Source organism: Eumetopias jubatus, unplaced genomic scaffold (genome assembly GCF_037043125.1).
Source record: "Eumetopias jubatus isolate StellerSeaLion01/CBP00866 unplaced genomic scaffold, mEumJub1_p1.0 scaffold_14, whole genome shotgun sequence".
NCBI classification, from domain to species: domain Eukaryota; kingdom Metazoa; phylum Chordata; class Mammalia; order Carnivora; family Otariidae; genus Eumetopias; species Eumetopias jubatus.
Genome location: NW_028274820.1, coordinates 101,879,497 through 101,903,235, shown reverse-complemented (window position 1 = coordinate 101,903,235; position 23,739 = coordinate 101,879,497). Strand labels below are relative to the sequence as shown.

At 58.5% G+C, this 23,739-nt stretch overlaps 1 protein-coding gene across 1 annotated transcript; it reads right to left on the bottom strand.

Moving 5' to 3' along the window:
* Nucleotides 1–590: 590 nt before the first annotated feature.
* KRABD3 (KRAB domain containing 3) lies at nt 591–23,739 on the bottom strand. Its single transcript, XM_028106304.2, has 18 exons — nt 23,556–23,739; nt 17,554–17,680; nt 17,043–17,162; nt 16,215–16,361; nt 15,429–15,587; nt 14,417–14,548; nt 14,007–14,189; nt 12,868–13,023; nt 11,997–12,215; nt 11,357–11,530; nt 10,820–10,993; nt 8,798–8,950; nt 7,982–8,164; nt 6,931–7,107; nt 6,708–6,839; nt 5,705–5,806; nt 5,081–5,242; nt 591–3,665 (listed from the first exon to the last, which is right to left on the bottom strand). Exons 1-18 carry the CDS (start codon nt 23,565–23,567, stop codon nt 2,743–2,745), a joined length of 3,435 nt encoding a protein of 1,144 aa, XP_027962105.1. The 5' UTR covers nt 23,568–23,739; the 3' UTR covers nt 591–2,742.

The following is a 23,739-nucleotide window of genomic DNA, read 5'->3' as shown; positions in this document are numbered from 1 at the left end:
TGTGTCAAGCTCCTCCGGGAGGGAGTGGTTACATCAGGGCATGCATCAGGCAGCAAACTGTGGTCTGCGCACCCTCCCACCCCCCTGGCAGCCCCGCTCCCACTGGACCCCTCCACCGGCCTGGAGGCTGTGGGGAGCCCGCTCAGACTGACAGGTTAAGCCCCTTCTCACTTTCCTGCTTTACAGGCTGGAAGGCAGAGGGCAGACTTCAAGGGCCCCTGAAATGAGCTCAGGGTGGGGGAGGTTTGTACCCTGGTCAGTCCGCAGCCATTCGCTGAAGATTCCGCACAATGGGGGCAGGCAGAGCTTCAGCCTTCTCTGCTCTCCCCCTGCCCCCCCAGGCCCCTGGAATTCCTGAGTTCAAAAAGGCCCCTCTGTTCATCTCACCAAAGACCACATTTCCTTGTGAAATAGGTGAAGGAGATGCACACCGACTAAACTGCATACAGATTTTCCACCAAATTAGTGATTCTAGATTTTCCAGCTAACAACCATAAAAGCTTTTTGTGCTCATGGGGCAGTGGACCTGTGAGGCGAACACGCAGATCAGGAAGCTTCTTACCATTCATTTTATTATTTGTTTTCCACATTCTCAAAAGAAAAAAAAAAAAGACTTGAGCTTCCTATATGGTCGGATTGGATCTGGACCACCGAGACTGGGCTCGCCCCGAGCATCCTTGTCTGCAGCGCAGGGGAAGGCTGGAAGGAGGGTCACCCAGCGGGTGAGGGCACGTGCCCGGCTGCCAAGCACCGACAGGGGTGCAGTGCTCCTGCAGGCTCCGCCAAGGACAAGCTCTGCAAATTCAAGGTCACCTCTGCCCTCTGAGCTCATTTGCTCCTTCACTCCTGCTGCTAAGGGTCTGTGTGATGCCTGATATTCATGAAGTCCACCAAACAAAACCTTAAAATGCCATTCAAAGTGGGTGTTGACCACCTCCATGACCGCTGCTGACTAGGGGGAGAAGGGACAGGAGGCCAGTGGGCAGGACTGAGGGGGGGCTGAGCAGGGGCACCCAGAACCCTCCTCCTCCTGACAGCACCCTCCGCCCCTCCCCCCAGCCCTGTCCTCCCCTCTCCATGGGCTCCGAAACGTGCCCAGCCCTCGCTCACTGAAGCCCGAAAAGGAATTCACTCATCTTCCTGAGGTCTTTGAGGGGAAAGTCTAGAAGTTTTTTGTTCCTTTTGCCCTTATCAAGTATGGCTACACGTGAAGACACTGCTTCTTTTAAACATTCAATGACATGATCTTCTAGACATTAGCTTCCGAGACAGTCCTCTTGGGACTTAGTCCTGAACAGAGGGCAACGACCCCACTGTGACGGGCGGGCAGCCCAGCCCCTCCCCCTTCCCTCCAGAGGGGCAGCCAGGAGCGCAGGCCAGGCCCTGCCTGTGTCCCGGGACCCAGAGCAGGCATGACAGCTGCAAGCCTACAGCCCCTTTTGGGCCCCGAGTTGGCCTGGGCCTCCGCCCTGGCACCTGGGTTCCCTGACTGCCGAGCTGACCACACCAGCCCGGCCCGGTGGCCCCTCCCGGGCAACGTGCACACAGTTCCCGAAGATTCTTCACATCCAGTAAGGACGAAAAGTGGGAACATAAGGCTGGGGGAGAAGCTCTGAGCCTGGGGAAGGACAGGAGGCAGGTAAGCCACAGGCAGGACTCCCAGTATATGACCGAGTGGGGTGGGGCCCGGAGCAGGCCCTTCTGGGGGCCTCTCCTCCCAAGACGAACTCAAGAAGACCAACCCAGTCCCTTACGCGTGTTATGTTTTGAAATCCATGTTGAAGTCCTAACTCCCAGTACCTAAGAACATGACCTTACTTGGAGACAGGGTTTTAAAGAGGTGATCAAGTCACAGGGAGGGCTCTGGGGCGGGCTCAGTCCGACGCTGTCCCCACACAAAGGGGAAATCTGGACGCACGCGTTGGGGGAGAAAGCTATGTGGCCATGAAGATGGCCAGTGAGACGCCAGGAGGGAGCCCTGGGGCAGACTCTCCCTCCCTGTGTCAGTAGGAACCGGACCGGCTACCGCCCTGAGCCCGGACTCTGGCCTCCAGGCTGTGAGAGTGAGTGTGTGTTGTTCACGCCTCCCGGTCTGTGGTCTGTGGTCTGTGCTCACAGTATAACGTGCGGGGCTCTTCTGAGGACCCATCTGGGAATTCTGTTCCGCAGCTGATCTTCCCAGCCTCCCAGGACACTGCCAAGTTCTCTCGAGGGTGCAGAGAGGCAGGCAGCTGAGCCGACCAGGTACCCGTCCTGCTAAGAGAACCAACAGTGGCCCTGGTCCGGCCCTGCGGGGCCCCTTCCTAGGAGCCGAGGGCCTTTCCCTCAGTCCCCCAGTTCTCCTGTCAGACTCCACACGGGCAAATCCAGCTTCAGCCGAGGGGCAGGGTTCTCTCCAAGTGAAACCCATGCCCTCGATTTACCAGGAAAGCAAGGGCCAAGCCCTCCTCAGTGCTGAGATCAGGAAGGGCAGATGCTAGGAAGCGGGGTGCTCGTGGTCCCTCTGCAGCTGCTGGAGTGCCCAGGCAAACGTGGTGTGCGCACGCGTGCAGGCACACCAGTCACCTGCAAGCTAGGACAGTTCCAGTGGGAAGGACAAGACGGGGAAGCAGCATCTGAATGAACCTGAGCCAAGACGACCAGAGGCGTGGCTGAGAAATGCACCCCCAACAGCGGCCTCCCTGAGCAAACAGCGTCCTGGAGTCAGGGGTGCTCAGGCCAATGGCAAAACTCCCAGCCCCTTCACAGCCCAGAAGTGGGGAAGGTTCGGCTGGAGCAGGGTGAGGGCGCGGGACAGCCCCTAGGAGAAGTGGCCAGGCTCGGGACAGCTTCAGCAGGACTGAGCTGATGAAGAAGGTGGTTAGGGGCCCCCCACCTCGGCGCCCTATGTTCCCCACCCCACAGCTGCTCCTCAGGGGCTCTCTGGCCCCCAGCCATCAGGCTGTTTGGATCCTTGGGCTGGCTGCCGGCCCCAGGCGGCACCACGGCTGCAAACTGCGGGTCTGCATCTACCCTGGCTGCAGAAGCCATCTGTGGGGGTAAGGCAGTAGGCACTGAGGGGGTCGGGGGACTCCGGTGACCCCCAGTGTGTCCAAGGGAGGCATGCACAGGCACCACGGCGCGGCAGCTGCATGCTGAGGAGGGCGGCTGCTGGGAAGGGCTGGAGTTGGGCCCAGAAGGTTCTGCCGTGGGGGCATCTGGAGGCAGCTGAGATACGGGGCGGAACCTTCGGCAGGAAAGGCCTGAGGCGTCACCAGCCCTGCCGCCTTCCGCCTGACTACGCAGGATCTTTGGTTTCGGCCTGGTGGGCCCCTTCTGTCTCCAGTAGGGGAGGTGTCTGTGAGCAGGGCCATTGGCCCAGCGAGGTCCCCGGGAGGGGGCCCACGGCCAGGAAGCCTGGCACTTCGGCCCAGGGCCCCGAGGGCGCCTCCCTAGCCGATCCACCTGGGTCCTCATGGTGGCTACTTCCTGAGACAGGCCTGCCAGGGCCGCGGCGAGCCGATCCAGCTTCTCCGAGAGGGCGGCGCCAAGGCTGCGGAGCTCAGGCTGCACAGAGCTTCCGCAGGGGCACGGCTGGGGGGGCGCCTGCGGCAAAGCCGGACGGATGGTAGCTGCAGGGGGTGGCTCAGGCAGGCCTCTGGGAAGTGACTTCCTATGGGACCCGGCTGCAACCAAAGCAGGGACACGGGATGAGCGTTCACAGGCTGTCGGAACCTTTCTCTGCCCCCAGGGGACTCCTTCAGCATCCTCCCCATCCACTAAGGCCCGGCTTTAGATGGGACAGAAGTGACTCAGGCTTGAGAATATGGATGCCAGTGCTCACGACATCAGAGGTGGCGCATCTCCTGGCTGCTCCCCAAATTCATGGACAGGATAAGCCACGGGCTGGGTCTCAAGCTGTCCTAGGACAGTGAGTGGCCTTCCCACCTTCTAGGAGAAGGACCACTCTTCAGAGCAAATGGCATCCCAGACCACCTAACGCTGCCCTACTGTGTCAGTGGGCAGGGTCTGGAGAAGGCTCAGCAGACAGCAAGATGCCAAGGCCGTGGACAGCATCCGGGAGAGGGGCCCAAGAGGGCCAGAGCAGCCAGGGGCAGGATGCTTCCAGTGACGCAGGGGACTCAGCACATCCATCCTGACCTCTACCCTCCCAATTCTGAGGTCAGAGTCATAGGATCTTAGATCTTATTTTTTTAAAAAACCACCTAATCCTTCACTATAAAGCCCCTTGGAACTGGCCTCCACTCCAGACAAACCTCACAAGAAAGCCCGGTTACCACCCCAGATTGGTGGGGCTGACCTGCTTTCCCCCAGTCCTCTGCACCCCAGCCCAGCTCTGCCCCCTCTTCAGCACCACCAGGTTACAGACAGAAAGAAGTGACTTGTGGAGCACCGTGGGCACCCCTGATGGGCTGGAACGCTGCCTGGTCAGCTTCTTCAGGAAGGATCTAAGCTGAGGCCTGGCAACCTCTGGCCAGCTCAGTGCTCTCAGTAAAACGGCTGTGCCTGCAGAGCAGCGGAAGGGGCAAGCCAGCGACGGAGCCCCAGCCAAGTGATGGGGTGAGGGTCTCGGCGCAGGCCCTACAGTGAGCCAGGAGACCCAGCCCCATGCGCTCCCTCCGCGCACCTCTGACAGGTACAGGGAGGAGCTTGCTCGGTGTCAGGTGTGATGCAGAACCCTGTCTCTCCAGACGCCCTTGGCCAGGTCGCTCAACGCTACTGGGCCCATTTCCTCATCTCTCTGGAAAGTCTCCTCAAACCCCAGACTTTGAATCTGGGTGTTATCTACACTGGAAGGCTCGCCTCTAGAAAGTACTTTTATGAAAAAACCAGCTATTTCTGTGAGAAAACACTGAATGAAATAGCAACCTAGAGTTCGAGGAGAGACCCTTCCTGCCTATGACCCTATGAAGGCTGCTAGGTACAAGCCTCCCCCAGACTTCCGACCAGCCTGCCCCACGGGAAGGAGCTGAGCAGAAGGGAAGGCAGGTGGGGGGCCACCGCAGGTACCTATCCCCTGCCCACCCCCTGCCCACAGGGCTCCTGATGACTTGAGGGGACAGGGAAGCCCCATGTTCACCTGCAACACTTGGTCTTCCATTTCCAGACCCTGGACCCCTGGATTCTTCACTGACCCTGGGCTTCCAGGACAGGGGCCCAGGGGCTGATCCAAGAGGCTGGCAGGGCCCTGGGCCAGGCCTCTTCTCTGGCTGAGGAGCAGGGCAGGGGTTCCCAGCTGCCCCTGCAGAAAGAGCACAGAGCACCGGGGGCATGGATACCCCTTCTGACATGCGGATATTTGGACATGGCCTAAAAAAATTGAACTTTCAACTTTCAAACAATGGTTAAATGGGATGCAAGACAGATACAGTTGGCCTGTCAGGGAGCCCGACCCTGGCCGAATGGCCTGCTGGGGCATGTGTGAGGAGGGTAGAGTGGATTCGTTCGGGAGTCCTCCGTAGCCAGGGTTGACACCTCTAGCTCTACCACAAGGTGAAGGCCGGAGGGAGCAGATGGAGAGGACCATGATCTGCAGGCCCCACCCTGGTGAGGGGGGCACCTTATGGGCCATGGGAAACTGGCCCGTGCCCAGCCTGCTCTGCCGTGTCCCACGGGAGGAACACGGGTACGGCCCAGCCAGTGCAGGGGCCAAAGACTGAGTTGGGAGGGAGCTCCCTTCCCCAACTGCTCACCGCACCCCTACCTCCTCCAGCACTGCCCAGGGGGCCAGGCCGGCCCGGGGTTTCTGGGTACACGTCTCTCCAGGGCAACTGGGACCTGCCCCCTGTCTTCTCTTCTGCTTTTCCTGCGGGGAGAAACACCGGGTCAGGCCTGGACTGAGGAGCGAGGCTGCCTGGGGGTGGGGGTGGGGCGGGGGGGCAGGCATTTGACAGGATGACCTCGAAGTTCTCAGAAGACATCCATCTTGGGTAAACATACAGTCGGCCGCTGGGCTCGACCCAGCGACGAGCAAACCCTCCAGACATGGAACCAGGCTGCCCCGCCCGACCTCGTTCAGAAGGCCCAGTGTCACGGAGATTTAGATAATTGGCCACTTGAGCGACCCCGCTCCCCCCTTCCCTGTGCCCTAACTCCCGCTAGGATGTTTTAAATTCCCCAGTGAAGAGCGAACCCGCCGAACCCGGACACCGCACTCTGGAGCTGAGTAAAGGCAGAGTCCCGGGCGTGCGCGTTACTCTTGCTGTACCTCTCTACCTGGGACCCCACGGCATGCCCCGCAGGGTCTGGGGTCATAGATCCTGTTCCTCCAGGGTCCCTGATGGCTTTTGCTGACATGCGTCCTATGATTCTAAGAACCACAGGATTTACCCCAAGGTGGGGGGGGTAAATGTCCACGGGGCTCCCTACGAGTAACATGGGCTGGGAGAGCGCCCCAGGCATCCCTCGCTGAGAGCATCACCTCTGATAGGCTGGGGACCAACACAACACTATATATGTGTACAGACGTTATTAGCACATACAACGTGTAGGTGTTCTAGGGAGAGAGCATGTATATGTATTATGTTCATTGCCCGGCTTTCTAATTCAACACACTTGTTGAACAATGCTGGGGCCCTGGGCCCTACCTTCTCTCTCAAACCCGGCTGAACCTGCAGGGAACTCAAGCATGACAAAAGCAGAGAACTTCCGGCAAGAGTCAGGCAAAGTGAGAATCCAGGCCCCCTCCCAGGAGTCTCCGGGCTCACCTGCACCGAGCCTGCAGCGGTCCCCAGGCTCTGCTCTCCCCGGGCCTTCACCAGGGCTGCTGCCAGTGGGGGCGCCACCCGGGCGTGGGGACAGAGGGCCAGGGGCCTTGCAGCCAGGAAGGCGGTCCCTCTCTGGCAACACAAAGCTGGTGTCAGGGCAGCGGCTGCACCCCGGGGGAGGAGGGAATGGCTCCCTGGCCTCCTCTGTCCCCTGCAAACTCACCCTGAGGGAGCAGCTGCCAGAACTCGTCTCCTTCTGAGCTGCTGAAGCTGGAGCTGGGGCTGGGGCTGGGGCTGGGACTGGGACCTGCCAAGCAGGCGAAGCGCAGGGGCCTCCCGGGCAAGATCCCCTTCAGAGAGTTCTCCAGACAGTGGAGTGGGGAGGCTTTCGTGGCTGCGCCTGGGCAAATGACAACAGAAGAACATCCTGTCCATCAGCCTATGACAGGCAGGAGGACCCCCTACTTTAGTGCACAGGCACGCAGAGCTGGTCCCCCTGCAGTTCAGCCAACGGCCCCACACAAGCTCTGGGAGACCCTCTCTGGCCATGGAAGGCGGGGAGGAACAAAGCCAGCGGGGAACTTTCCTGAAGTCTCAAGTCCCTGGTACCAGCCGCCAGCAGTCTGGCTCCAGACAGGCTCCGGGTGTTGAGCCCAGCGGCCCCTACTTGCTTCACTCGGGACCGGGGCCCAAGAGCAGAGACTCAGTCCTGTCCACAGGAAGCCTCCCAGAGCCAATTCTCTTCTGCTGGGAATATTTAGAAATACCACATTTATCCAAGTAAGCCGGACCCTGCCAGCCCACTCCGGCAGGGCTAGGAAGGAACACCGCTGTAAGTACAAATGAGCAGCGGCAAGAGCAGAGGGAGATCCCCCCCCATCCCCATTACCCACCCCCCACCGTGACCCCAGGCAACTACTGCAATAAAGGAAATAACCAGTTGTCTCCCAGAGAAACCCCAAGGCCGCTGAAAACCGTCCCCCCCTTTCCTTTCAGCGACCCATTTACGGTCTTCTTCCAGCACACCTCGGAGCACTGCAGCCAGGAGTCTGGGGAATGCTCACACGCCCCAGCACGCACCCCAGCACCCCAGCACCCCAGCACACAGCCCGAGGCGTGGGGCAGCCAGCACACTCGCCCCAGCTGCCCGGGAGCCGGGCGCTGCACTGGGGTGGAGGGAGCAGAGGAGAGGGAAGGGGGAATCGGGTCCCTCGTCAAAGATTTTATTGGGAGGGAAGACATGCCACGGAACACCAGGACAGATGTCAGCTCACCATCCTGGGGCCACCTCCACGGCCCTGGCCTGGTGGCCCCATGGTCTCTGAGCCCTCGCTGGTAGCAGATGGGGCCGCTGCTGGAGGTGAGCGCCTGGGGGCTGGCCAGCCGGAAGCTCCGGGTGGGTGCTTCCCCCTGACTCTGTCCCAGATGAGCTGGCTCACAGGCCTCGCCTCTCAGTCCTGTTTCAATGAGAAGCCAAGAGGCCTGTCAGCCCCGTGGGGCACTGAGGCAAGGAAGTCACTGGACAGAGCACAGCTTCTACCATTGTTGGCTTCTTGGGCACGTGAGCTCCAGGTGCGGGACACACGCTAGGCCTACAGGTGTTCCCGGGAGCCGCCCAAACCTTCCAGGACCTCTTTATCCCCAGACCTGGCCACCTGGAGTCCTGGGGGCCCCACAGCTCAGCGAATGTGCCGGACACCAAGGCCCTCGAAGCCAACACAGCCAGGATCGAAAGGTACTCCGCTGCTAAGGCCCTGGCTCAGGCCTGGACTCGAGCAACAGACGGCAGGGCTTGCAACTCACCTGCTTGGCCCGTCCCAGGCGCGCAGCCCCGGCTCCAGCCCCGGCTCCAGCCCCGGCCCCAAGCAGCCCTGGGTGTCCTGCCCTGACTCCACCCACCACTCAGAGGCCCGCGGCACTGCTTGGCTTCCCGGCCTCACACAAGCTTCTGCCCAGGCCATTTCCACCGCATCTTCTCCTCTCAGGGCTGGAGGTGGGCCTGCCAAGTGCGTGCGGGGGGACAGGGCCGAGGCTGGCCTTGTGAGAGTCGCCCTTCCCTGCTCTCCGACGCCGGGGCAGCCGTGCTTTACCTTCCCTGTCTGCCGTCCAATTCTTGGGCTCTGCTCTCTGGGACCCCCTGTCCCCTGCTGAGGACCAGGACGAGGCTGACTGCGGCCTGAGCATAGGTATCTCTCTGAGACAGTTCTCCAGGCCCTGGAGCGGGGAGCTTCCCACTGGGCTTCCTGTGAAAACCCAACATTTGCAATCTTGGATGGTCAGGGCTCAGTCTCTGCAAAGCCTGGGAGCCTCGCCGCCACCCCTGTGGCCAGGGCAGCTGGGGCCACGGAGGAGGCTCAGAGGACCTGTCATGCCAGGCACCTGGTCCCCAACACGTGTCAGTCCTGGCTGTGGGCAGGCCCACTTGGGCTGGCCCTGGAAGAAGCCAACCTGTCTGAGCCATCGACACAGAACTGGTCAGTGGGCTGTGACAAGGGCGATCAGCCACAGGCATGACACCCTGCTCCACCCTTGGGAGGGAGGCCACCATGCTGCCTCGCCCGCAGACAGCCCTGAGGCCCCCTCCACTAGTCGGAGGGAAACGCTAAAGGTGCCTTCACCTCCAGATATGATGTAGCAGGTTGAGAAGACCAACACTAGTGCAGTCGCAACTTGGGGAAAAAAGACAAATAAATCGCAAATACTGCATTTCTAGTGACAGAGCCGTGGAACCAGCAGAAAGTAGATGAGCCGAAAGTCCAAAAAGGAAAGGCCCTTCCTGCGTGAGCTGACATCGTGGCCATGCTCTTTCTGGAAGGCGTTTGCTGACGCCAGGCCAGGCAGGGCACGAAGAGAGAGTATCAGAGCTTTGGGCTGCCGTGTGGGGCCGGAACAGCAAAGTTCAACTACAAGAGTCCCAAATGCAGTTTCCCTGAGTTCTACAGCAACAGAGGGAGCTGGGGAGCTGGGCTGGAAGCTTCTAAAAGGCAGCACGAACTCTCCCGTGGTTTGGGTTCCTTAGAAAGCTAAGTGCACCCACAGAGGCCGCACAAACAAGCAATGTGCTAACCCCTATGGACGGGTACCGAGCAGTGGTTAGGAGGGATGGGGTGCTGCTAGGGTCCAAGAAAAACGCAGACAAAATTCAGGATGATGCCAAAGGGAGATGGTAAAACAAAAGGCAAGGTGGAAAGCTGCGTACAGAATGCTACCGCCTGTGTGAGGGAACCAGCAGCTGGGCCGCGCAGAGAATGCCCTTGGAAGGTGAGAGAAGGCACATGGAGACTCAGGGAGGGCGGGGGTCGGGGGAGGGGTGGAGGGAGACATCATCTCTCCTCCGCAATCTTTTATAGCTTTTGAACAAAACCCTGTGATTGCCTATTAAAAACTAAAACTTAAAAAGAAAAGTTGGCTGCACTGGGGGGGAGGAAAGAGCCCCCACAGCCTGGCAGGAATCCAGGCTGCCAGGGGCACTGGGAGGCCCCAGAGCTCCACAGGCTCCAGCTAGCCTGGGGCAGAGTGCTGGGGCAGCTCTAGGCCTTCCGCAGACAACAGGATACAAAGGCGAGCCAACGGGGGACCCAGTGTGTGTGGACAAGGCAGACCAAGAGCGCCTGGATGATTCAAAGGGGGACACTACAGAGTCCTGCAAAATTCCAAAGAGGTGTGACAGCTAACCGTGGCCACCTCTTCACCAGGCGGGGGGGAGGGGGGGAGGCGGGTGCTTGGAGAGACACAGGTCACCACAGACACTCCTTAAGGTGCTTTTATATGAACCTCGGGACATTTTGTCCTCAGTCAGAGGTCAGTTTGATATTATAGGCATTTCTTTGTGGCTGGGATAAGGAAAAAGTTGACACTAAAGGAGACCTTTTTCTATTTTGTAAGGGGTCTTAGCTGTTGTCCTGCCCCTTCGGAGCTAAGTACCCCCCCCCGCCCCCCACCCCACCGCCACCCTGCAATAAGTCCCGTGTCTGCTCCTGCCTCAACATCCCCAGCTCTGGTCCAGACACCAGGGATGGCAGCCTACCCCGGTTGGGTCAGACATGACGGTAGGCAGGGGGCCTCTCATCCTTCCCCAGGACTGACCCCCAGGCTCAGGCCTGCCAGCTCACCTTTTCCAGGCGGACGCCCCTGGCTGCCCCCAGGGCTCTGGAAATCCAGGTCCCCATCGGTGCTGCTGGATGAGGAGAAGCTGGGAGGGGTGCTGTGGGGACCTGAGGGGAGGGCAGGGCTGCCTCTCACATAGCCCTGCAGACTCAGAGCCAGAAGAGGCCCCACAGTCACCTCTGTAGGAAACAGCACAGCTGACATCATGAGAAAGCCACTGGACAAGAGGTCCCCTGGGCCCTGGGCTGGGGGTGGGCAACCAGGATACCTACCCTAAAGGATCTCCCACAAGGGTCTCTCCTTAAGTTAGGGGTTCAAGCACTGGTTAAAAAACCCACGTGAACCCAACTGTTGGTCTCATGGGGCTAGAAAGTAGGAGCCCTCAGAGGGGGCAGTGGGCAGGAAGAGTCGGGCTTCCACCACATTCGGGAACTCTTATCAATAAAGGGGCTACAGAAGGGCCTGCACCTCCAGAGGCCCAGGATGAGGAGCGGGGCACCTAACAATGGGCTCAGCACCCCTGAGCCCAGGGCCCCGTCTACCTTCAGTGTGTGATCTGCAGGGCTGCAGCTCGGGCCTCTGAGACCCGGGGTCTCCTGGCTGAGGGCTCTGGAATCCAGAGGTGGCCGGCGGCTGGGGAGGTAACGACCCACTCAGGGGAATGCCCTTCAGACAGGCCTCCAGGGCTTCCAGGGGTGAGCTCGAGGCACTGCCGGCTGGGACAGGGGAGATGGCCCTATCACCATCTCAGGCACGTTCCCCTGGCCCGGCCCTAGGCTGGCTGCCCCAACCTGCCTTCTGCAGGGGCAGCAAGTCCTGCGCCAGGCGTGGAGGCCTGCCAGGCAGGACACCCTGTGGGGGACTTTGATTCACTCTCTGTTCCTACAGGGCAATGACAAATCTGTACCCCAGCCCAGGGGTGGGGCGGAGAGACCCACATGTATGTAGGGACCAGCTTCCTGACAGGCAGGAAATCTCTGTAAACTAAAGTCCTTACGATGGAAAGCTCCCAGGCCCTTGGATTAAGGAGGATGTAGGTGAAGAGAGGGGAGTCACTGCCTGAGGACAGCCAGGGCCTCCCCCTGTGGGCTGGACCTGCTCCCTCCCCTGTGGGCTGGCAGAACCTTGTTGGTGAGGCTGAGAATCCCATTGGAGGACTTGAGAGATGCCCCCAGGCCTCACCTTGAGCTATGGGACCCCAGCTGGGCACTCGGGCCCCTCTGGTCTCTCCGTCGCCCCGCTGGCTGCTGGCGGCAGAGGGGCTGTGGGTCCACTTGCTGAGCTGACAGGACGCAGGCACGGGGAGGCTCTGGGCCCAGCCGTCCTCCATCTTCACCACAGAGAGCACGCTGCCAGCTCCTGGACCAGGCCCGGGAGGAGGGGTCTGCAGGGGTCTGGGCCCTGTGGGAAGCCCCCATGAGGCCATTATAGGGTCAGGACAGGGCTCCCAAGGCCCCCGGCCTCCACAGCAGTCTCTGGCTCCAAGGTGGTCACTGCTCAAACACTAGTACATGGAGCAGCTCACACTCCCATCTTGCCCCAGGTCCTCTGGGGCACCTCTAGAGGTTTCTACTGAGGGACGCCACATCAGGCTCCTCGGGGGGCACCAAGTCAAGGTCTTTCCTCCAAGGCCAGCAAGTCTGTGTCAATTCGACTTCCTCAGCAGTCTGAGAAGCTACCGAGTGTTGGTGAGCTACAGTGTGTGGAAACACTACCCAAGCCCACATGAATATGACGCGAGCACCCAATTCAAAATATGCCCCAGGTGTCCACGGGCCATCTTCTGTTCTCGGGCCTCCCCGTCCCTATGCTCCATTCCTCCCTTCTGGAACTTTCAGCCCTACTCTAACAGCCAACCTGGATAGTGATCATGGACTGATGAAGCACCTCCTACAGGCCTAACTCCATTTACAGGGGTGGTCCCTAGCATGTGGCAACTCCGACCTACACGCAGAGGCGAGGGCCTAAGGGCCTGATGTGGAGGCCTGCCTGGAGCTGGAAAAGGAAATGGATATTGTCCTGGGGCCCTCCCTGCCCAGTCAGTGGCTTTTACCTCCAGAATTCCTTTGGCAGGTCCCTGGGTCCTCCTGTAGCGGTGGGTCCCCTACTCCTGAGGGGCGAGGACGCCTGTGCTGGGCCTCCGGGATCTCCTTCAGACAGTTCAGCAGACCCTGGAGGGGACAAGCCCCGGAAGCTGCCTCTGTCTTCACTATACAAAAAAGGAACGCATTTTCACCCTGAGCCCAGTCATGACAAACAACAAAAAGTAGACAGTCCAGGTAAGGGCCAGAAATCTGGAAATGTGGGTCTTCTTGCAGTTCATTTAGACCCGCACAGGCCACTGTCTCCTTGTGCTTAGTTTAAAAATGCCTGTCTCGGGCGCCTGGGTGGCGCAGTTGTTATGGGATGGAGCTCCATGTTGGGTTCCGTGCGCAGCACAGAGTCTGCTTAAGACTCTCTCTCCTCCTCCCTCTGCCCCCTCCCCACCACCTCTAGCTCTCCCCCCCACCCCCACCTCTCGAAAATAAATTAAAAAAAAAAAAAAAGGCCTGTCTTCACACCTCCCTGAAGCAGACGGCTGGAAGGAGGGAGAGGAGAAGGTGCAGCATCAAGGTGGGGCACGTACAGGGGGAAAGAAGCGAGCAGACAGGCCCCTACCTGCCCGTGGCTCCCTGGGCCCCAAGCAAAGCGTCTCTCTAAGGACCAAGCTTTTCACAAACACACACACACAAGTACGTTACTGTATCTGAGACTCACTGTACCCAAAGGTGGGAACGATGATCCCCTTTCACAGATGGGGAAACCAAGGCTCAAAGGCTTCAGGAACCTCTCAGAGTCTTCACAGCTCCTGCCCCTAGCACGCCCCCCCCCCCACCTACTCTAAGTGCCCACTTAGAGTGATAACTCGGCAGCTCTTCCTCAAGGTCCCATATTAGGACGAGTTAAAAACACAAAAGGATCCAGGGCCAAGTCTGTTTTTGAGTTTCCTTCTACAGCTGACCAAATGTCATTCGCCTAAAAAAGCCACCCGGCTCCAGCAACAGGCCACCGATGACAGTAGGGCAGCCGTATTGGGAATGCTCCTTTGGGAAGAGACTGTATTTGCAGAGACACGGCCACAGAAAGGCAGTTTGAGCTTTTCTGGGGCTTCAGAAACCTTGCCCTGAGGAGACAGGTCCCCAGGGGACTCACCTCCCCAGGGTGGGCTCTCAGGCCTCAGCTCCGCTCCGGTTAGCTGGGAGGTGCCCTGGCCGGGGACAGGAGGCAGCAAGCCTCGGGACACCTCAGGGTGCTGGGGTCCAGGCACAAGGATTTCCTTCAGGCAGTTGATAAGGCCTTGCAAGGGGCTGCTCCCAGGAGAGATTCCTACAGCACCTGCAAGACCAGCCAAGGTCAGGGCCGCCCTGATGATGGTGGCTATGGGACTCTCAGAAGGTCTGAGATTCCCACCTGTGTGAACAGGGACACCTGCCATGTAGGGCCGTCAGGGGGCCGAGATGAGAGAGCCACCTGACAGGCTTGTGTGAACCGAGCATGCCTCCATTTCCCTCCCCCGCTCAGCTCCAGGGCACAGCCCGCTCTCAGCGGAGCCAGCCTCTCACCTGCCCCCAGCGTCGCTCTCCCCTGTCTTCCGTGGCCCTTCTTCCTGCTGGGGCTATAGGGAGGAGGGCTGGGCTCCCCACCTGGGGCTTCCGGGCCTTCCTTCTCTGTAGGTCTTGGTTTGTCAGGAGTTTCTGTTACAGGAGAGACAGAAAGGTCTTTCTAGCCCTGGCTCCTGGCCCTGAGGAACTGCCCCAGATTGGTCCCCATAGAGGACAGGCCTCTCAGCCCCCCACGCATCCCTGGGGGGCAGCCAAGTCCTGGAAACTTGGATTTGTGGCAGAGTCAACTCCTGCAGGCTGGTCCTAGGAACCCATCCTGGCAAAGGCAGGGCTCCTTTCCCTGTTTCCTTCTGGTGTCATTGTAAACACCAAGACTGCTTGCTCTGAGTAACACGGAACCCCCCAACTCCAGCCTCTGACTTTGGCTCAATAAGAGAGTCCGGCAGCCTTGACAAGCAGGGCCCAACCTTGTACTCGTGCTTCTCAAATCTGAGCATGTGGACCCCCAGAGCAAATCTGCCAAGTGACACCTAAAATGGGGTCTGTTTTTCAGGAGAGCCAATTTTAGTCCGTATTCATTTAAAATATTTTAAATGAAAGATATTCCAACAAATGCAAAATTTGCAAGAATTTTTAGAAATACAACGAGACCCCAGAGAAATTCTAGCTGCCCTCCTCTGCTCTTAGGGCTGCCTTGGTGAGAAGGTCTGAGACTCAGGTCAGGCGCACACAGGGGTGTCCCTTGCCAACAGGCCGGCATGTTGGAAACTGCCTTCCGCTCCCTGGGCATGACCACACAGGACTCTGCAAGCAGGGCTAGGAGAGAGCTGCTCAGGGACCGAGTATCACACTTCCTCTCTGCTCTACGGACAGAGGCCCCTGTCCTGCTCTCTGGGGAGCGAGCCCACTTTAGCAATAAGAGAAACTGAGTCCTAGAGCTCATGAAGAGGGCACAGAGTCCAATCCCCCTGCCTCCAGGGTCAGAGCCCTGCCCCTGCTGGGTCGCACTCACTGATGGGGACGGGGCTCCCCTGGCCCCCGGCTCCAGGCAGGCTGCTGGACGATGAGCCACTGCTAGATGTGGTGGCCAGGTGGGGCCAGCCAGTAGGCGCGTCTGGAAGGCAGCCGAGCAGGCCTTGGAGAGGGCAAGTCTCCACAGTCACAGCTGCTACTGGGGAGGAGGGAGAGGACACTCAAAACGAGACTTAAGCCCAGCAGTGGGTAAAACGCCCCCACCATTGTCCCATCCGGGCCCTTCCTTGCCCTGTGCCATTGACAATGACCTGGATGTCAGTATCCTCTGCATTGTCATTCCCGGGCTCTGAAACATAGATTCATAGCCCCAGCATTGGTCTGATAAGATCCTCCCCACCCCCACTTTCTGGGTCATTTGCCACTGAGCAGGCTCAAAGGCCAGGGCTCGTGGGGACAGACTTCTCGAGGAAGTACGGTCTGACCTGAAAGCACCCAGTGAGCAGAGCAGGCGGCAGGACCAAGAGTCCGAGGATATGGGCAGAGCACAGGCTGGGGGACTGGGCCCCACTGGCCGTGCAGACTGGGCACGGCTTCCTTCTCATCTCCAGAACAGGACCTGGCCTCACCCGCCACACAGGGCATGATGCGACAGGTAGAAACCAGCATGAGAAAGGCCAGGAGCCCTGTCTCACGCCCTACCCATGCCTTCTTGGGGGCAGACATGCTACCAGGGAATTCGTGACCCAGACTGCTCCACCTAGGGTCTAGCAGGGGCTTGGCAGGCCCACAGCACCCAGCTTTAACTTGATATTGTCCGACTTACCCTCGGGGCTCCCCTGCTCCCCGTCCGGGCTGACTGCCCCGCTCCCACTCTCACTCTCCGGGCTGACCTCCCCGAACAGGAACTCCGGAATCTCCTTGACCAGCTGCACCAGGGCAGTGAGGTGCAGGCTGTGCGGGGGCGTGCCTCCTGCCGAAGAGGCCGCAGTGAACCCCCACACCCTCAGCTCAGCACTCACGCTTCTGCATGTGACTACTACCCAGAGTTTCATGTCATCCTCCTACCACGTGGGTAGCAGCCCAGAGGAGACTGACCTCCGGGAAGTAAAAAGGATCTGCCCCAGGCACAGCTGGGACTAGGGGCTGGGGACTCTAGGTAGTGTCCCTCATTACCTGGTACTTCTCCAGGGGAATGCCACGGAGCGCGGCCTCCCCACCCCTCCCGCCGGCCGGGCCCTCTGCCCTTCCTGGCACCCCTGCCCTTGCGGCCCCACCCAGGCTGGGCCCGTGGGCCATATCTGGCATCTGAGGTCAGCCATGTGGCAGCACCCTCGGAAGCTGCAGGCTGGCTCTGCACATCAGTGGCAGGAAGGAGGCCTGAATACGGGGTGCTCTCCACGGGTGACCCCAGGTTTCTTCCTAGCATTGCATACAACGGGCAACAGTGTGCCAGGCTCACAGCCCAGGGCGGCAAAGGGTGAAAGGTCCCAGAGAGATTTGGCTATAGAGTGTGGCAAGGGCTGAGGGCACAGTGTTCCCTGAGGAGTAAAGCCAGGGGCTGAGGACTGCATGGCGGAAGGGACTTAGAGTGAGTCCACCTGGGCCCAGGACACCCAACGGGGCCTGACCCTCAACTATCAGGACTACTCACCCAGGGGGCCTCCTCCCCTAGGAGGCTCCTGCCCCTCACCAGCGTAGCTCCTGCCTTCCGTGGCTCCTCCAGGCTCCGTAGGAGACAGGAAGGCAGAGAGGGGGAGCAGCTCATCTGTCCCTGGGAAAGAAAAGAGGGAGGGACAGCCCCTGGGAATGGAAGCTGGCCTCCACCTACCACGATCACGCATACACCTGTTTACGTGTGTTCACATGATCACCCAAACCCCAAGAACTGCGGGGCCACCGGAGGCTCAGAGACCAGGCTGCTCGGTGTTTGGGCCGTTCTGGGGTGCCCTGACCGAATCTTACCCACAACCCTGGTGCAGACTATGGAAACAATGGCATAAAAGATCTGTGAGGCCCTCAGCTCAGCCTGAGGCTCTCGGAACACCACCTCAAACTGTATTCATTCTGTAGTTAAGACTCAGGCCTGGCGGGCTCAAGGTGACTCAGGACCTGCCTGAGTCACCTCCCTTCACTTTTCCTCGGGGCTGGGGCGGGCTCCTTACCCAGGGAGCGCAGCGTCTCGTAGTTCTCCCGCATCACGTCGCGGTACAGTGCCCTCTGCCCTTCCCCCAGCAGCTGCCACTCCTCCTCGGAGAACCTCACGGCCAGGTCCTGGAAGGCCACGGACACCTGTGGGCACAATCTCCAGGGAGTTGGTGGCTCCCTCCCAGTGCCGCCAGCCTCACCGTGTCTCCAGGGGTACACCAGGGAGTGGGGAGCAGTGAGAGTGTGGCGGAGGCCTGACACGTGGGAGCAGGTGAAGGAGTGCTTCACGGGAATCTGCTCACGAGACAGAGATGGGGTTCGGACTGTGTCCACCAAAAGGTATGCTGAAGTCCCTACCCTTGTCCCCCGTGAACGTGGCCCTATTTGGAAATAGGGTCCTTGCAGATGTAGTTAGGGTGAGGTCAGACTGGAGTAGGGTGGGCCCCTAACCCAGTATGACCAGTGTCCTCATAAGAAGAGAAGACACACAGTCACACGGGGAGGAGAAGGCGTGGTGACAATGGAGACAGAGAATGAAGTGTCACAGCCACAAGCCAAGGAAATGTGGGACCACCGGAGGCTGGAGGAGAGGAGGAGTAGAGCACCCTCTGCCCCTTCCCTAGAGCCTTCGGTGGGCATAGCCCCCCACGGCCCTGGCTGGGGTTCCCTCGCCTCTGGCACAGTGAGAGGATCCACTTGCCGGTGAAGCTGCCAGTTTGTGGTACTTCGTTACAGGCACCCCGCCCCCAGAAGTCCTCACAGTCCGTGGCCGTCAGCCTGGGCCTAAGAAAAGGCCGACTCCAGGCTGGGAAGCCCAGCCAGCTCTAAATTCACCACGGGAGAGTCACTGGAGTTAATAAGCAAACTTCGCCTCGACTGTGCAAGGACCTGAGGTCCTATCGCTACAGCATTAAAACAAGATCATAGATAAAACGAATAGTAAGTACGACAAAGAAAAAAACACTCCGTACCTTTTAGTGGGGATGACACAACAGTCAGGAATCAAGCAGGCAGAATGCTTACGGGGCTCCTCCCAGCCACACCCCAAGACAGAGAGCGAGAGAGAGAGCATCTCAAACAGCCCGGGACATCTCGCGGAGGCCAAGGCTCCCACACCAGGGCAGACGACCGTGCGACCAGGAATGAAGAACAGCCGTCGACGCACCCATGCTCACCGGTGGCCCTTGATCCTCAGACCCCAAATCCTACGGCCCAGCTGCTCTGCCAGACTCCGGGCCCGTGCTGGGCTGAGCCTGCCCTCACTTTCCCAGTCTCACTTGACCTTCAGGCCCCGGCCAGCCACCGTGATCCCCGTGGCTGTGACCCATGGCATTTACCACCAAGCCCGTGCAGCACATGGATACTATGCTCTGCAGGAGCCCTTCTAGGCCACCAGTCAGGCCTCCTTGCCCCCTTCCCCTCCCCCCATCCCAGCCCTCTCCTGGACCTCTCCACTCTGCATCCCTGTGGGCTTGCAGCCTGGTATGCTGTGGCCTACTCTGCAGGGAAGGGCCTGGAAGAGACGTGGAATCACCCTTGGACAGCATCCCCTGCTTTGCAAGATACAAGAAACATTCGGTCCTAACTTCTTTAAAAATCCTCACTAAGTGGGCTTTAAAATGGCCATCAGACCCCAGAAGATTACCAGCATCTGATAGGCATGTATTTAAAATTACAGCAAAAATTTGTAAGAAAAATGACTGAATAAAATGAAAACACTCCTAATAAAGAAGTTAATCTACTGCCTTGTTTCATCAACTCAAGTCAGTGACTTTAAAAACTATTGCTGCTACCAACTCTCAGCGTTGTCACCACCAGCATCTGCCCCCCACTCTGCCCGTCCCCCTGACAGCTGGAACCGTATGGTCACGACTGCCCTCCACTGCGCTGCTGAACTGGTCAAGACCCCGTCCACACAGCCGGCTGGAGGCAGCCTCTCCGCGGCCTACTGCCTTTGGTCCAGTGGTTCTCAAGCTCTCCCGGCCAGCCAGCAGACCTTCTGGAAGTCCTCCCCACCCCTCTAGCCCAAGTACGGTGTCTCCCTTTCAGGAACACGCTCAGACACCCTCAAAAACATCTCTCAAAGAGCCATCCCCATTTCTTGCTGGATTCTGGACAGATACAACACAGCCAACAGTAGGGTCTAGCTGCTGACCCTCTCCCCGTGCCCTCTCCATGGGACGCAGGTCATGTGAACCACAGCCAGCCTGAGCATCTCCCACCTGACGGCCACTGCCGGAGATCAGGGCATGTGGCCGCTCCTCTGCAGGCCAGGTTTCCCCGACACAAGCTACCCTGCGCGTGCACCAGGTACGCAAGACACTCAGCCTAGCCCGGCCCGGCTCACCTGAACACTCGCATGTTATGGGCACTCTGCTGGATGCCAAGTGAGCTGTGTCCCATGCAGGCTCTACTCTCAAGGGACCCAGACATCAGAAGTGGGATCCTTTGTTTCGGAGCATTTCAGAGCTCTCATCGATTAACAAAACGGATCTCTGCAGGCAGCTGGTCAGACACTGTTACCCCACGTGTGGGGTGAGGGTTCACACGGTGCCAAGTGGGGAAGCAGCGAGTGGAGCTGGTAGACCACCACAGCGCCAAGTCTAGGAATGGGGCCCTCTGAGATGAGATTTCGGTGCTTTTTCTGCTGTGCTTAATTGTGACTGTAATAACCAATGACCTTGGTAAACCTTAAAAAAACAACCATCAAACAAACATCTCATTTTTCAAGATTATTATTTCCCAGTCAAGTTTGTAGTGGCAGATCTTGAGTTCAAAGAAATGTTCCTGTAGACACTGCTGAATGGCAGAGTCCAAATGGCATTGCTCTGGCAGGACGTGGAACGTGGGAGGACCCAGCAGAGTCACGTGACACTGGGGGGGGGGCTAGTTTATCCCGAGATGTCAGCAGACAAGTTCTCTGTTTAACAAATTGAGTGAAAAATACTCTCCTCAGCTTCTCCCATCAGAAGCTTTTTCCAGGGGCACCTGGGGGGCTCAGTCGTTAAGCATCTGCCTTTGGCTCAGGTCATGATCCCGGGGTCCTGGGATCGAGCCCAACATCGGGCTCCCTGCTCGGCGGGAAGCCTGCTTCTCCCTCTCCCACTTCCCCTGCTTGTGTTCCCTCTCTCACTGTTTCACTTTCTGTCATATAAATAAATAAAACCTTTAAAAAAAAAAAAAGCTTTTTCCAACCATTATAATGACTGAAAAAACAAAAGCGCTTTTAGGTTCAAACGATTTACGTCAGGTTCCTTTTAATTAGGGCTGATTTCCCTGCCTCATCCTTGATTTACTAAATCAGGAGTAAGCCCAGAAATCTACGTTTTCAAGCCTCCCGTGATTCTGACACATTCTCAGTTTAGAGCCACAGGGCAGGGGAGCACTGCAGCCCAGTCATAGGCTGGAGTCCTGCCCAACCCTGCTGGAAGTGAAAAGTATGCTGGGGAACGGACCCCTGAAAACAGATTCGGCCCTCTTTCTTCCCAGGAGCCAGCTCTCAAACGTTGTGCATTTGTGAACCAGAAATCAGACAATTGCCTAGACCTTTAAGGAGCAAGGATCATTTAATGCCAATTTCCACCCAAAATGGGATGTCTCTTCAATTTCTCCTTGAATGCCTTCAGTAATGGGTGGCTCACCACATTCCCGACAGCTGGTCCTATCCCTGGCCCAATCTGGCATTTAAGAAGTCCTGGACACAGGGGTGCCTGGGTGGCTCGTCAGTTAACCGTCGGCCTTCGGCTCAGGTCATGATCCCAGGGTCCTGGGATGGAGTCTTGCATCAGGGCTCCTTGCTCAGTGGGGAGCCTGCTTCTCTCTCTCCCTGTGCCCCTCCCCTCCTGCTCATGCGTTCTCTCTCTCTCTCTCAAATAAATAAATAAAATCTTTAAAAAAAAAAAAAGGAAGCAGCAGCAGTCCTGGGCACACAGATAAGGTAGGTACCGCATGGAAGTCAGAGCTGGTCAAGAGCCAGGAGCCAGGCTGCCAGAATTCCATTCCCTGCTTTGCTTCATATTAGCTATGCGACCTTGCCAAACTACTTAACCCACATGGGCCTTGGTGAACTCATTTATAAAATAGGATCATAACGACCTGCAGCATGGGGATGTTGTGAAGAGTAAATGAATTAATATAGGAAAAGTGCCTGGAACAAAGGCTGGGATGTCGTAAGCGCTGTGATTAGTGTTAGAGCCCCTGCACCTGTTTGGTCCGCCTGCAGGTCAGAGCCGGAAGCCCCAGCTACACAGAATGGGCTCTTCCTCACACATTACTCCTGACTTCCAGTGCCTCTTTATCTCCTCGCTAAATATACCCAACTCTTTTAGACATCTGGAAGAGATGGTTTCCAGGTCTTTCACCATCTCAGCCTCAAGACACATTCTTCAAGACAAAGTTCTTATAAAATGGAAATGGGACCTGGCTGTGGCCAGTACAGAGGGTTCAATCAATGGCCTCCCTCTGCCCAGAAAAAGCGGAGGAAAAGTGAGGAGTGCGTGTGTGAGCAAGCATGAGTGTGCAAACACGTGAGGCACCAATGCTTGCCTCAGGGGAGGGAAACACACTGCTGGCTTGCATCTGGACCGGCTGTCTCCTCCGGCCCTGCTTCACCTCCTCTGTGGCTCTCAGGCCTCGCTCCCTCAACCAACTGGAGAAAAGCTTTCTGGATTGACCCAGGACTAATGTAACTGTGCAACCTCCTAGCTCGCTGCAGCCATGCCGGTCCTCCTAGAACACCCTTTCTACCCTGTCATTAGCCCAGCATGAAAACCACAGCTTCTGTGCCCACGGGACCCATCCATCTTTCCGCAGGCCTTTCCAGCCTAGACCCTTTCTCCCAGCATGCCTCAGCCTTGGGTTCCCAGTTTGAACCCTGCACGCTGCTGCCCCTCACTTATGGGCTGTGCTCACACATCCCTGGGCTTTTGGGAGTCACAATGGACAGGACAAGAGGCGTTCCCTGTAACTATCCATCTGACTGTTATCTACTGCCCCCCCTCCCAAAGCCACTCCTAGCCACCTTCTCTGTGAAGCTACACAGTGTGAGGATGCATCCTTCTTGGAACATCAGACCTGAAAGACTGGTGGTCCAAACCCCTCATTTTGTAGAAGAGGAAACTGTAGCCTGCGGAGAGCCTAGCACAGGACCAGCGGGCATACCCCGAGCAAGGGTGTCCTTGGGCTGCTTCACTGCGCAGCCAGAGCCGCAACGAAGGCTGCCCCTGCTCCCACAACATCCACTTTTCCTGGCTTCTCCCAAGAGCTTGCGGGCCATGAAGGACTGGAGGTTCTGGTTCTGGTTGGCTAGATCCGGCCACAAAATGCCCAGGCCCATATCCCAATACCCACCCACCTTCAAACCACGGAGTCTACAATTGACTGAGGTTGGCCCAAGTTCACGGCCACGAAAATTACAGAACTGGCTCCCTGCACCCACCCTGAGGAACCGCAACAATTCCCCATTGGTATCATCATATTTTTCTGGCATCTTCCCAGCCCCGCACACTACCCGCCCGCATTGCCCAGGCTACGACAGATGGGGGCTCTTCTCCACCTCTAGAATCTACACACCTTACCAGGTAGATAAAACCTGGGGCCTTCTTTCATGCCCCCTCCCCCAAGGATTCAGGATCCTACCAAGAATAAAAGCATCAGATTTACTCATTCCCCCGAGGCCTTCATTCACGCCCACGACTCCCAGGATAACTAAAAATTAAAAGAAGCCACGCCGAGGGAGGGCGATGTGTAACCCAAAGGAACGAGTATCCGAAGGTGGAGACAGGCTCCACGTACAGGGTACTGGGGAACGAAGCTTGGGGAGGGGGTCCGGGGTCGTCCAAGGACCTCGACTTCTCCGCGCGAAATCCTGCGCACCAGCCCCGCCCGGCCGAGCACAGCCCGATACCAAAGTTGGCGGACCCCCGCGTCTTTGTCCCTCTACCACGAGACCGCACCACGCCGCGCCTAGCTGACCGGCCGAGGCGTCCGTCGGTCCGTCTGTCCTCCCGGTTCGCCTCACCTGTCGCGCCATCCCGGGACTCAGCGTCCGCTCTCAGCTTCCGGCGCGGCCCGCGGCGCCCGTAACCCGGCCGCAGACTGTGCCGCGACCCTCGGCGAGAGCGGCGACTGAGGTCGGCGCGGGAGAAAGCGGGGCTGGGGTCGCGGGCAGTGGGGAAAAGGGGAGGCCGAGCACGCCCCGGCCT